General features: G+C 35.5%; 1 protein-coding gene across 2 annotated transcripts in view; it reads left to right on the top strand.

Annotated features, from left to right (window-relative positions):
• Positions 1-9572, top strand: part of Gabrg2 (gamma-aminobutyric acid type A receptor subunit gamma2) — an 87935-nt gene extending 78363 nt beyond the window's left edge. Inside the window, exons 8-10 of one of the 2 annotated variants that reach the window (XM_078052074.1) lie at positions 3261-3466; positions 5740-5763; positions 7153-9572. In XM_078052074.1, coding sequence (XP_077908200.1) covers positions 3261-3466; positions 5740-5763; positions 7153-7428 — 506 coding nt within the window. In that variant the 3' untranslated portion in view covers positions 7429-9572. The remainder of the gene's footprint in view (positions 1-3260; positions 3467-5739; positions 5764-7152) is intronic. The other variant, XM_078052077.1, reaches the window with a different exon arrangement.
• Positions 9573-15086: the final 5514 nt, after the last annotated feature.

The raw sequence follows: 15086 nt of genomic DNA on the forward strand, positions 1-15086 counted from the left end.
TGGTCTTTATTCCTTTGTTACTCTTTGAAACAACTGCAAGAAGTTGCAATGATAACAACACAAGTTATCATAAAAGTTTTTAGAGCTAAGCTAAGGAAGTAAAGATGCTGCAAGGTTAAACAGCTTATATAAAGTCACATAGCCAATAGGTAATAAATTCGCACCTTGGCTAATGGAACATAGATTTGCTCTGGGTAGGCAGCTTTGCTGAAGGCTGGTCATGGTAAAGTCGAGAAGCCAGCCTGAACCAATATCGCTCTTTTAACTTTGCTGTCTCACTCATCTAGATCACTGCTTTTTAAACTCAATTACATATTTATATAACGAGGAGCACTTTTAAAAAGTAAGATTCTTTAATACAGTCCCCAAAGATGCTTATTTAAATTGTCAAGGGCATGGCCTGGGGCTTAGGATTTAAAAAGAAAAATTCAGTCAATTTTAATGTGCAGTCCACCTTTTAGAACATTGCTCTAGATTTCATTGAGTTCCATTATCTTTTCCTGTGTTCATCATCAAGAGTTAAATGAGATGAGCATGAACACCTGCTAACTTTAACCTTATTGCCAGAGAACAGTCAGAGCCAAGTTCTTTATTGAGTGAGATAAATATGCTCACATTGCTCAGAGACACGTGCTATTCTCTGTGCCTAGACCATCAGAACACAGGGAATGGTCATCCTGGAGCTTATAACACTTGACTGTAGCTACACAGCTGGTAGCTGATGAGGTTCGATTATGTTCCAATGATGATGCACAAAAAGGGGAAAATGCCAATTGGTATTTTTTACCAAAGTAATCTGATCTGGGCTAACATTCCTGAGAAGGATACTTCATGCCAAGACTGGAAGACTTGGTAAAACCTCTGGGTATTTTTCATCTACCTCCAATAAGAGAATTATGTCTTTGTTTAGCAAAACTGGATTTTAAATGCTTTTGTATTGTTAGTTAGTGAATAGGGGAAACCCACTCTGCCATCACTTCTCATTCTTGATGTCATAGCCATTTTCTTTCCTGTGGCTTCAGGTGGCTCTCTAAAACTATCCTATGGTGATTCTTCAAACCATACCTTAAAAGGCTGTGATTGACTGACTTCCATGTAACCTAATAGTATCTTCCAAATGCGCAAGATCAGTGTTTAATCTGTATGTTGGAATTGTTTTGCTTAAACTGTCACACACTAGGTTTTCTAAAATGAACTCATCTTTGGTATCTACCACAAACACAGAGGTTTTCACTTTTCATAAGTCAAGAAAGAGTAGCTTGAGGCCTGATCATGACATGAAGGCCAAGGCTCCAATTTAATTTTTAAGTTTTCTTCCTAAAAAGATGAGCGGTAATTGGGTATAATCAAGCAATTCAACTTTAATGAATGCATAGATAACCTAAGTAATATTTTTTTAATTAAAGTAAAGTTAAAAATTTAATTTTAATTTTAAAAAATCAAAAATTTTTAATTTACTGAACATTTACTGAGACTTTACGAAATATTGCTACTCTGTGTTGATAAGCTTTCTAACACTGTAACAAATACCCAAGAAAAATCAGCTTCGGAGGAGGAAAGGTTCCTTTTAGTCCCTGGTCACTAGAGCCCGTGCTCTGGTTGTGGCAGCGCAGTACACCCTGGCAGGAGTGCATGGCAGAGGAGGCCTGCTCACCTCACAGCAGCCAGGAACCAATGACAAAGACACGGAGGGGCAGTGGTCCAATATGCTCTTCGAGGGCACCTCCCCAATGACCTAACTTCATTCTTCTGGATCCCACCTACTAAAGGTTCCACCATCTTCCAGTTGAGCCAAGCTGAAAAATCAAGCCCCTGGCCCTTTGAAGGACATTTTACAGATCCAAACTGTATCACGCTTTATGCACATTATTTAAATTAATTTTAACAAAAGCTTCATGAAATTTCCCATTGCTTCCCCACCTTCCATCCTCTGCTAGTAGATGAGAAACTTGAACTTTCCTAAAATTTCTCCATAATAGCATGAAAGACCTCCCCAGGCCTATAATAATTCCTCAATCAAGAATTAGTCACTAACACATGCTCCCAGCACTTCGATGCTTCATGCTGCATATCATTCATTTTATATTTCCATTTGTTCATGGAAATGAAACCTAGTGGTTCAAAACATAGCATTTGAAGTCAGGCTACCTAGGTTTGTATCTCATCTCTACCACTTACTAGCCTGGACAAGTATTTATTCTTCCTGTGCTTACACATCATAGGAAATTAGGAAGATTTTCTTGAATAAAGCACTTGACATAGCACCTTGCCAAAGAAATTTGACTATCTCCTACACTTTGTGAATATGAATTACTATTCTCAAATGTAGGCTGAGCCTCTTGAGTCTTTCACATATATATTATCTATTGATACATTATGTCACATTTTTCATTCAACAAGTATTTATTGAATCCCAGCACTATGCTCTACTATGGGGTTACAATGGCCATCAAGAGAGATATCCATTGTCATAGAATATAGATAATGGAAAAAAAAAGTGGATTATTAAATACTCACGAGCAGTGTAATACCAGGGCTATGACATTTATAGTCACAGTTTGCTTGATCACTCTTCTTCTCTTCCAAAGTTTGATCTTTCCTCTGAAGTCTTCTGGGCAGCAATAACTGTTATCTGCCATCACTAAGTGATGGAATCTTTGTGGGTTTTCTTCCCCCATGAGAAAAATCATAAAACCGGAGAAAATAAAGACACAGAGATACTATTTTAGAAAAACCTAAAGACACTTCCAGTCACTACAAGATATGCAGAATTAGAATCCTAGAATGATAAAATCTAAGGTGGGCTTTCAAGGAGCTAGTTCAAATGATGGGAAAATCAATGCCTGGATGGTTAGGATGGTGAACTAAGTTTCTACAGAAAGAGCTAGAATCAACTTGAATGCTGAAGCTGTGTTACCTTTTCCACACACGACACAGGTTTTATAGAGGAAACTGTCACCTTTTCGTGGTTGTTGCAGCAGGTTGTCTTAATTTTGTTCCCTGTCACAAAACAACTAGTGGAATGGGCTGGTTTGCTTGGAAAATGTTCGAGTGTATATTCAGTATTTGTCACAATAATTGTTGCATAGTGAAAATATAATAATATTCATGGCGAGAGTGGATTAAGTTCAGTTATATCTCCTTTCCCACCACTGAGGTTGTCTATCAGAAGACACAAACCAAGTTTAGTCTCCTTGGTGACATAGTCACTCAATTTACTGATACTATAACACCATCAATTCTACTGTGCCTCTTTTTAGGTATCACGACTGTCCTGACAATGACCACCCTCAGCACCATTGCGCGCAAATCTCTCCCCAAGGTCTCCTATGTCACAGCAATGGATCTCTTTGTGTCTGTTTGCTTCATCTTTGTCTTCTCTGCATTGGTGGAGTATGGCACCCTGCATTATTTTGTCAGCAATAGGAAACCAAGCAAGGACAAAGACAAAAAGAAGAAAAATCCTGTATGTATCATGTCCTATTGGTATCATAGAAATGTTTATACAGGAAGTTTACCTTGTTTTGTCTTAGTTTGGTTCTGTTACCTTATCTGCATGCTAAGGCTCAGCACTTTGGGCTTCAAGATGAAAACAGAATGTGTGAGTTTTGACCAGATCATAAATAGATCCATTTATGGCCACTAGTTACTTGAGAGAGCCCTGATTCTCTTAGACTCCTTATGTATGCAAATGTAATTACTTGATCTCTTCATTTTTTGAGGATTAAATCCATTTCTGAGTAATGTATCCATTTTCTAATTAGTATTACTCTCTAGGTTTTATTGTTTTTGCCCAACTTTAATATTTTTAAATTACTGATGTTTTAAGTTAAAACTTTCATCCAAGGTATTCCACTAAGAAGTCTTTGAAATTTCAAGATTAACAAAGCTTTTGCAAATAATGTGTGTGCGTACGCGCATGCATGTGTGTGTGTGTGTGTGTGTTTGTGTGTGTGTGTCTGTATACCTGCGCATGCACATGTATATTGCCCACTGAGGACTTCTACTGATTGTATACTTAACATGCATCTCTGTTTTTAAAACAAATATCTCACTATTGTGTGGACTAGTTACTAAGCCTCCATATTTTTATTTTTCTCTTCTTTTCTCATATAGAAGATAAATTTAATATTATTCAAAATAAATCTTCTGGTGCTGCTCTGAAAAATAAATATGGTAATGGAAGTAAACAAATGAAATACAAAAACATTACCAAAAAGTGCATGAAAATCCTTATTGTTAGTAGCTGGTCATGATATATGCTCTTAATGGCCTATACAGTTACCAGCCTGAATTTCTTTCAGTGTCAATGTGATTTGGAAACAGGTAGGATGATTTCCACTTGCACTAAACATTAAACAGAGGATGAGGTAAAATTATAAATGCCTACACAATTCTCTTTTATTGTGGATGTTATGCTTTGTTAGGGGTAGGTAACCCACTTGAGTGCAGTATCTGACTCTTAGAAGCTTTCATTAAAGTTAAAGTCCATTCCCTTCCAAGAGAAAGCAAAGGTAATGGCCCTGCCCTCCTTGACTTACAGCATCTGCTGGTCCTCTGTTCTCAGGGCCTCCAGGGCCATGACAGTGGCTAACTATCTGACTTATGGACTTTGGGAGCTAAATTATGAGGGAATCTGACTGAAATAGGTCATAGCTTGATGCATCTCCAAAACTCAGGTAGATTTTTGCAACTGGCTCATGTTTACTTGACCATGAGACTGCGTAGCAGGTAAAGAAAGAAGCAACATTATTCTAGATGATTAGCAAAGAGGAAATGCTTATTTTAATTTTCAAAATGTTATTATGCTTTATGCAATCTTTCCTTCCCTAGCTAGCTGTTTTGCTTCTCTCTACTTTTACTTTTTATTTCCTCTCCTGGTTTTAATTTCCTTGTTGTGTTATGGTTTTTTCTTTTTTTTTTTGGTTTTTGTTTGTTCTCTCTACTTCACTTTCCATTTCATTGTCCCCCAAGAGGATGTCCCCCATTGACGCTCAGAATTATTACCTGCCAGAGTCACAAGGATGGGAGGGCTGGCTCTCACATGAATTCTGAAGAGCCCTTTAGAAGTCCTTTGGCCTTCTCTATCAGCTGTGTCACCTCAGAGTGGATTTTGTTGCTGAGTTAGACACAGATGGATTCCTTTAACCAGGGTCTTGGAAATAACAGAAGAAAAAAAGACAGTAGAAAGGACAGGGGATTTAAAAACCCGAGAAAGTGAAAACAAACAGGTAATTTTATTCATTTTTTTCCTTTTAAGCCAATTTGTTAATTTACCAAAGCTAGTAAAAGCCTACATGGTGAGTGAGCAGCCGAAATTTCACCCTCCTGTTTAATATACCCTTGGCTCATTGTATCAGGACTCACTAACTCTAACATCAGGTCTCCTTGGTGATAGTGAGAAGATAAATCCATAGTATTACCATATGGGGAAACCAGATAACAGGAAGTTTCCTCACAGCTGAACAATACTGGAATTTGCAGTCAGATAACTGGATTAACTTACTGAAAATTTCACTAATATCACAAAATTCTGTGTTCCAACTTTAGGCATATACTTTATCCCAAGCTCAGAAGATTCCTTCTGTGTTTATAATTTCAGTTCATTTTTACTTACTATGTTTTCAAAATGTATTTTTAATTTATCTTATTTTGTCTCTCTCTCTTTTTTTCTTTTCCCCTTTCCTTCTTTTAATTAAAAAAAAAATGCTATTCTCTTTTCTGTCTACAAACCCAAAGCTTCTTCGGATGTTTTCCTTCAAGGTATAATGCTTTTGGAATGGAAATTCACTGCATGCCACTGCTAAATTTAACTATTAACGCTTCCATGGTGTTTTATTTATGTTTTTATAAGGAGAAATCTAAGCATTTTACTAGAAATAACAGAAATATCTGTAGATTTCTAGAGTTGATTCTACAACTATTCACTAATTCTCATAGGTTTTGATCTTATATCAAGCTCAAAAGCTATCAGGCCTATGAGAGATGTCATAGGTAAAGAAGGTCTTTTTACACATCAAAACCAAGTCTGATCCTCTTTCCTTGAATGAACATGGGATCCAAATCTACTGGCTAATTTTACCACATACAGACTCTTTTAAAAGTAAAGTTTAACTCTATAAACCTTAGTTTTAAGAATGGAAACTAAAATATTGTGTTTTTTTTTAATATATAATCTGTGTTTTCCTTAACTCCACTTTTGATTTTTTTTTAAGAATACTGCCTTTAAAAGGCTGAGTTTAAATATCCATATTTTCTTTCTAGGGTAGTTAATTATCAGGGCTGTTGGCTCTGAGAAATACTGCAATGAGATTTCTATTCAACTCTAATATCTGATTTAGACACATTAGAATTTGTGTTGATATTATCCTAAAGCTAAGTCAGTCAAATTAGCATTAAATAAGTCCTTTTGTCCTTTAGCAAATTTATTATTGGTCTTGCAACAAAGGTTAGATTAGCATGTAGCCATTTGGCACTAGTTCCTCCTCATATGCTTAAACGTTCAACAGGCAGTTACATCTTTTTTTTTTTTTAATTTTCATTCAGATGTAGGTCAACATTGCTGATAATTTTAAGCTTCTAACTGGTGAATGTCACACAAAGTTCTCTAAAAACATAAACTATCCCTCTGTGGCATAAAATCAGGAAACATCTATTTTTACATATATATTAGCATTTTCTATTAACATCATTTAATATACTTGCTCTGTGTAACAATTTCCTATTTGCCTTATAAGTAAGCATGACCTAAAATTTGATTTCAAAATAGATGCATTTTTATTTCTCTGTTTCACTCACATGCAATACCATTAGCCTTCATGTAACCAACCTCATATCTAATAATTAATAGAATAAGATTCCATGTAGTTTGATTTAGATCTTCAAATTTGAGTTCTTTTGGTGTTCAATATTCTTGCTCTAGCTATTAGCTTGGTGATATTATTTTCAGCTGCACTGCTTAAGCTCAAAATTTGAAATATGCAAATGTGTTCTCTAAGTTCAATTTTACCATTGTAGATCATGATGTCATAGCAATTTCCTGAGTACCCATTTTCAGATTCATCATCACATTGGTGACATTATGGAAAAATCATCCAGGATTTCTCAAGTGTAACTAATTTGGATTCTTCTCCTTCCCTACCCTTGTCTCAGGCCCCTACCATTGATATCCGCCCAAGGTCAGCCACCATTCAAATGAACAATGCCACTCACCTTCAAGAGAGGGATGAAGAGTATGGGTACGAGTGTCTGGATGGCAAGGACTGTGCCAGCTTCTTCTGCTGCTTTGAAGATTGTCGCACAGGGGCCTGGAGACATGGGAGAATACATATCCGCATCGCCAAGATGGACTCCTATGCTCGCATCTTCTTCCCTACGGCTTTCTGCTTGTTCAATCTGGTGTATTGGGTCTCTTATCTTTACCTGTGAGGAGGTATGGGTTTTATTGATCTGGATCTTATTCACTGAATCTCATGGAAATAAGATGTCCCTTGTAAGTCCACTTCAAAAATCCCCTGTGTGGTTGATAATGACCTGAATTTGTTTCTATGTCCTAACCTGGTAAATCGTACAATGTCATATCGTTTGTGCCCAACTCTCCTTTGGTTAGTATAATTTGAACTTTAATGTTTGCTGTGTTTCATACCTGCAAGGCAAAGGAAAATTAGAGCAAGAATGGAAAACAAGCAAGGTATTTTTCATCTATAGCAACTGAAATAGTGAAAGCTCTTCCTGTTTATATTGACCAGAGTCCTTACTTGATTCATAAAACAGTTAGATACCAAGGTCCAAAACTGTATCCTAAGTTCATTCGGGGGCAAGTTGTGGTAAATTTGGATATAATGAACACAATGAACTCCCTCATTTGAGAATAATCACAAGCCTAGACTAGAAATCTCTTATTCCTTCATTCCATGATAGGAAGAAAATTTCCTCCACATCACATGTACAATGATGTAAATATTTCAATAATGTAGAATGCTTCAAGTTTAATGCATGCATCTCTTTAGAGCCAAAATAAATGGATTGAAGTTATCTTCATAAAGTATTGTCCTTTATTTTGTGTCTTTGAGTTATAAGAGAATCATGAATGTAATTATAAGGATTTGGGTTTACAATTGGAGGGAGGAATTTCCATTGCCTTCTCCCTCATGCATGAAGACTCAGTTTATTTTTATTTCTTGTATGGCATATTAAAAAACACTTTGAGTAAAATACAGGCTGAATAATTGACATTTGCCAACTCTAAATATGCCCAATTTCACAAGTAAGCTATAAAGTAATCATATGTGCTTGCCGCTATTTTTTCTTCCAGTTAGGATGCTAGATCATAGCAGACTTACTCTCCATCTCAAGATCTGCTTCTAGTGACTGTTAGTGCCTTGTGGGCAGAATCCTTGTCATTTCTTCTTTGGGTCCTCAGTACCTTGCATAATATTTGACATACAGTCAGTGCTCAATAAATATGATTTGCGATGAGTTGCCTTCATAAACTTCTGGTGAATCTCTCCGTGCTGCCCCGGAATGAGTGATTCATCCATTCATGTTGGCACTGTCAAGTGATGCTTGATTTTGTAGACATAACCACAGAGGATCCAAAGATCTTTGGTTATTATGTTCATCTTCAAAAATTTGTTTCAGGTAAAGTCTGCACTCCTTTTAAAATAGTATCTATGTTCTATATTTGTGTACAGAAATGACTAAGAGGGCATAGAGTTTATAATATTTTTTTTTCCAGGTTTGGGTGTGAGTCAATTCTGATCCCTTGAAAATTCTATTTGCAAATTTACGCAAGGCAAAAGCAAGATTCATACCTGACTGTCATTCAGAATGTAGTATTCTATGCTCTGTGAAAAAAGTATACAGAGATTAAACTAAAAACCAAATGAAAAGACGAATGGCCCACATGGAGGTCATTGAGCCTATGATTGTGGCCCCATGAGACTATATTGTAATGAAATGAAGTGATTGTCCCAGACGTCAAATGTAATGAATTGAGTCTTATATTTATATACTTACCTGAGTCCTTATTTTTCTAAAATAGTACCCTTTGTTGGTTCTTCTTTATGCAATCATTACTCTAAGTCAGAGTTTAATAATAGCTAGTGTAACTTTATAGATAATCTGAAAAAAAAAGTAGAAAGAAGAGAGAGACTTTGTGAATATAAAACCATGTAAAGTCATCTGGATGAATCTTGAAATACATTTAGCTGCCAATTTTGCAATGTTTAATATATCAGTGCTCTCATATTTAACCTCAAACAAATGTAAATAGAATGAATTATTTTCTTGTTTTAAACCGTCAAGATACTAAATGTTGACTCTTTGGGAGAGTTGTTGGCAAATTTCAATGGTGAGAAACATGTTATTATTGTCAACTTGAAATGTGTTCTGTAATGGGGACACTAAAAAAAGCTAGCTTTCCAATGTGTGCATAGTATTGGCAACATGGATATATAGTATATATAATCTAATTCTTAATTATCAGCTGCACCCTGTCGCTGTAATTGAAAGCCTTTTCACAAAAGGAATTGCCTAATGTGGACTTTTACAATAAAAATCCCGAATTCTAATCCTGGTAGCATCTCATTCGTCTGGTTGGACTGTTTTTCTTAAAGATTGTGACCTTTCTAGTTTCATTTCCCTAACTTCCTTTCTAATTGTGAGCTATGGGATGATGTTTTACATGGTGATTCTGTTGCCTTCAGAAGATTTAAGGTGGATTTGGAGCATACAATGAAGAAGGAATGTGGAAATGTGATGAAGTTAGTAAAGGTCAGGCTCTCGCCTTGAGATTTTTGATGCAGTTAAGAATAGGGAGTTTGATGTCTGACAAAGTCCCAAACTCACCCTTTAGGAATCTCTGTTTTCCCAACTATAAATTGGGTGTAACAACGACACCCCATAAAGTAACAATCAACAAATAGTCAAATCCTCTCTCCCTTCTTCCAATATTGTCCACTCACCAATGCCCAGTTCCTTCTTCCTCCAACAAATCAACCCCACTGAAAGAATGAAGCAGTGGTCACAGATGTGCCTTAAGGTGACCCTGCCTCATGGCATTTCATTTTTAAAGGAAGATTTGCCTTGCAACTCTATTTTAAACTGTAAGTTTTCAATAATTGTTGAAAAAAATGTTCCACATCACATTAGGTTTTATTTTTATTGATTGATTTTTTTTTTTAGTTGTAGATGGACACATACCTTTATCTTATTTATTTTTATGTGGTGCTGAGGATCAAACCCAGAGCCTCACACATACTAGGCAAGTGCTCTACCACTAAGCCACAAACCCAGCCCCCAGATTAGTGATTTTTAAGGCTCAAATAACCCCAAAGAATTTCACTTCTAAAACTCAGATATATAGGGAGTTAATTATCCGTGCTTCAGCAACAGTGTTGTAGATTCCTGAAGTCCTTTGAAACTCTCCGAAGAATAAAATAATTCTTTAGAAAAGCTACTCTAACCGTTCTCTACCTGCCAATTTCTTGGCCCCTTGTGATTTCCTATATTTGATTTAAACACCCATTTCTCACTTTCTAGATATGTAGACACATAGTTTTCACCTAGGTTTTACCTGCTGTCTAATTCAATGCCTCATTTTTGGCTGAGTGTAGATTTATTGCATGGCTCTCATCCTTTTTTTTTGGTCTCAATATTATTCTGTTAGTTGCAACAACATTTGTCTGTGATGAAGGTCTAATTAAATTAACCAAATGATGTCATCTTTAGGGATTATGCAAAAAAACTGCTATCTCTAATGCTTTGTCATTGTGGATTGGAGTCAAATGTGTAGGAGAAAGGGGACAACCTAGAAGTTCTTCTGTAAAAACGTGTCCTATTCCTAGTGTCTCTTTTCCTACTAACAGACTCAACATTCTACCTGGTTTTACTGAATTACAATATGCATTTTTTTTCTTTTTCAATATTTGATGTGATTTTTGAGTGGCCTAGTCCTAATGTTTACCTCATCTGAGTATTTAACATTTGTACAATCCTCTTAGTAAACAAATTTTAAATGAACAATGCTGTGACAAGAATATGATATAAATAATTCACTACCCATTTGCATTTTAAATCAGGCTGTTTATCTTCTGCCTCTCTGCTGAATAAATGTGCCCCACAATTTTTTTTTCTGTTACTTGTACATATTACGGGTCTGGAGTTAAGTCTTTTATCAAAGAAATTTTGATTAAGCACCTATAAATTTAATTCAAGAGAAAGCTTTCAGTAAACATACCACGGGCTCCAAATATGGCACTGTGGATGCAGAAAGAGAACAATTTCAAGCCTTCTTTGCTTTAAAGTGTTTGTGATATGATAAAATACAAAAATAAATACATGTAACTATAATGGGGCTGTACATAATAGCTTTAGGTAGAAGAAAGTACTATATTAACCATAAGTGAAACCAGAAAAGTGTTTCTTATATAATGCAAAACATTCTGCCCTATTTGGAGAGGTCCTATCACTTTCTTAATGTTTCCTTTATGACTACTATGAAAAACTTGTGGGAAACTTATAAAATGTAAAAAAAATACAAGGAAGAAATATTAGTCAATCCATCAGCAAAAGTTAAGCACTAAAACTATCATATAACATTTTTTCTTCTCTACATATTAAACAGATAGATAAAATAGGTAGATGTAGTCAAATATGCATATGGATATGGACATATCTTATTTGTAGATTAATTTTTACACAAATTGTATGAATCTATGTAGCATAAACATTTTCCAGAAGTCTATTATTATATTATACAGCTCTACCATAATATAGGTAACCAGTCTTTAGCTTCTAAAAATCTGCTTTATTTCTTATTTTTGTTGTTATAAATAATGCTACAGTAAATGTCTTTGTCAGAAACTATAGCTACCACAGATTCATCCCTAAATATAGTCTTTGCCATACCAAAATGCATATGCATATTAGAATTCTGGCAGAAATCAGGTGGTACATTCCAGAAGATATTGAAGAACAATGAATGAAGGGATTACTCATGACAATGTAGGTCAGGTTAAGGTCCACCAGTAAAAGGATGGTACAGTATTATGTGCCTACCAATACTGGAAAGCCATCGTCACCTAAGCTAATTTCTTTATGGCTACTGTACTAAATTTTCATTAGTATTTTGCCTTAGACCAATACAAATTATCATATCTGAAGGTTGAAAGTCTCACTGGATACAGTCAAGATGCAGGCAGGGCTGCAATTTTTCCCCCAGAGCTTTCTTTTGTTTTTGTTTTTTTCCACGTCCTATAGGTCTCTGTATTCCTCAGCTAAAACCTTCCTTCCAAATTCAAAGCAAGCGACTGCATCACTCAAATGTTTCCTCTTTCACATTTCTAGCTCTGACCTCCTGCCTCCCACTTATGTGGGCTCTTGTAATTACATTGAGACTGTATAATCCAGGATAATCTCCTCATCTCCAGATTCCTAATTCATATCTGCAATGTTCCTCTTACTACATAAGTTGTTTACCATTCACATGGATTAGTTTATGGACATCTTTGGGGGGGGCATCATTCTACCTAGCACATCACCCTAATCATATAAACACAAGAGAAAGGATGAGCTACAGTACTTTAGAGAAAGCAGTAAAAATAATAGTTGTTGATCAGGGAGGAATAAACACCCAGAATAAGCTCCTGGGATTAAGGGAGGAATAAGCACCCAGAACTCTTTCTTCTTCTACATGACAAATACCAAATTGTTCTAGCCAAAAGGAAACTAAAGGGCAAGGAAACCCAAATAATATGGGCCAGAGGGGTCACTCTCTGGTGGGGCACAGATGATAAAGAGGAATGAACAATGGAGCTAGAGAAATTAATGGAAATGTACTAGCAAAATTCTCCACACATTTGTACATGTAGTACAAAAGAAAGTTTATTTATTTGCAGATTGGTCATTAGGAATTCTGAAGAAAAAGGAGAAATCTAAGTTTATCCCCATGAGGGAAAAAGGTAACTTTAAGAATATTACAGTCTCATATATTTTATGATGGGTAATATATTCCATATGAAAATCTTTCCAACTGGCTTTATAAGCCCTTTATGGAGTTACATTCTGGGAGTAAATGTGGGTTAATAGTCATGGCCCTTTGGTTTGTCCCACAGCAAGAGTGCCCAGGTAGTCACTGATTTAGAGGCCCAAGCAGCCTGGAGCTGCTTCAGGAATATGGGGAGCTTCTGAGCCCATATTTTCCCTCTGCTATTGCAAAACGAAAAAGAGACAGAGCTTCTGAGTCACTGGGTGCCCAAGGGTACAATTCTATACTGGGTTAAGACTAAAAATAGCAGAGCTACAGTTCTATTTCTGTAAACACAATGACTATAAGGACAATTAAAACTTAATTGGCACAACATAACCTGAAGTGAAAACAGTTTAACCACTTGGCAAACAAACTGGTTTGGTCTGTGTTTTCCATTAACATTTTCAGACTGGATAACTGGAACCTGTGTGTCCTACTGTAAAAATGCATGCACCAGGCATACCTATGCATTTGCAAAATTCATGTCTTATCAAAACTTTCTTATAAAGCTATAAGCTCCTTAAAGTGGGGCTATACATGTTACCACTGAATTATTGCCTGTCAAAGTGCCTGATTCATAATAGGAATGTGAGGAATGAAGTTTTCAAAATAAAATCTGTTAAACTGATGTCATAAAATTCATAAAATTTTCATTTAAAATATACATTATGAGGCTTGGGGTTCAGATCAGTAGCTGAGTACTTGATTAGTACCAATTAAACCCTGGGATCAATCTCCACCATAAAAAATAAAATAAAATACCCATGGTATTTTTTGATTTTTGAAAGAGAAATTAAAGTGTGTGTATGTATATGTATATATATATATATATATATATATATATATATATATATATATATTACCAAAATCTTCCAAAGACACACCTTCACAATTCCTCCACCAGAAAAACACACTAACTTGATGAAAAAATCAGAATTAAACATTTTCATTAATCTAACAATGTCATCAAAGCTGAAAAACAATGAAATTTCAAAAAACTTAATGAGGTTTATTCACCAACTATCCATCAATGACAGCCAGTAGATTCAATTAGTTTTGGGGAGAAACAAAAAAAAAATCTTTCCTTAAATGGGATTTTGTAAGGTACAATCTGTCCAAAAGGAGGCAAAACTCAAAGTGCTTTCTTTGTTGATAAGTTGGCAATCATTCATGATTGTTTTAATTGACTTCTTCAAGTCCTCAACAAAACCCACTTTGAGAGCTTCTTGTTTTGCACGCATATAATTCTCACAACTAATCAGAGGTGGGAAAATAAAGAGATGGTTTTCTAATTATCATTTTGTATGACTTCATCCTTCAATAACTTTTTTGACCATTTTATAAACTTTTAATAAATTATATGAAATCTATCACCTTTATGACTCAGAGGTGAGAGTAAGAGAAAGACCAAAAGCAAGCTAGAGCCAGTACGAGAATGAAGAGCACAATGGACAAGGAAGGTGGCTATTGGCTCTCCTCTGGTCATTGCTTCATACTATGAACAGTCATTTAGCTGTAATGTAACAATTTCATTACATTTGGGCTTTAATTTTTTTTAGCAAAATGCACATGAACCTTCATATTACTACTAGCAGTAATTTGAGCACCTATATTTATATTGGCTTCTGTAATAAAAAATACCTTTCAAAATTTTCCAAATGTTCTTTTGTTTATGTCAAAGTGTTATCATAGTAGGCTGCTTACAACTTGTGCTCAATAATTGTCTGCTTTAGTAACAATGAGAACTACCAAAATTTATATACAAGGAACCTCCATCTCTACAATTTTTTAAAGAGAGAGACAGAGAGAAAGAGAGAGAATTTTTAAATATTTACTTTATAGTTTTAGGTGAACACAACAACTTTATTTTATTTTTATGTGGTGCTGAGGATCGAACCCAGGGCCTGCGCATGCCAGGCGAGAGCGTTACCGCTTGATCTACATCCCCAGCCCTCTACATTTCATATACATTTTCCCAGTAAGTTTTACTTCATAGAAATTAATACTTTATGACAAATGACAAGATTATTCCACTTTTCTCCAAATAAATTTCCCT

Source organism: Ictidomys tridecemlineatus, chromosome 1 (assembly GCF_052094955.1).
Source record: "Ictidomys tridecemlineatus isolate mIctTri1 chromosome 1, mIctTri1.hap1, whole genome shotgun sequence".
In the NCBI taxonomy this organism is placed as follows: domain Eukaryota; kingdom Metazoa; phylum Chordata; class Mammalia; order Rodentia; family Sciuridae; genus Ictidomys; species Ictidomys tridecemlineatus.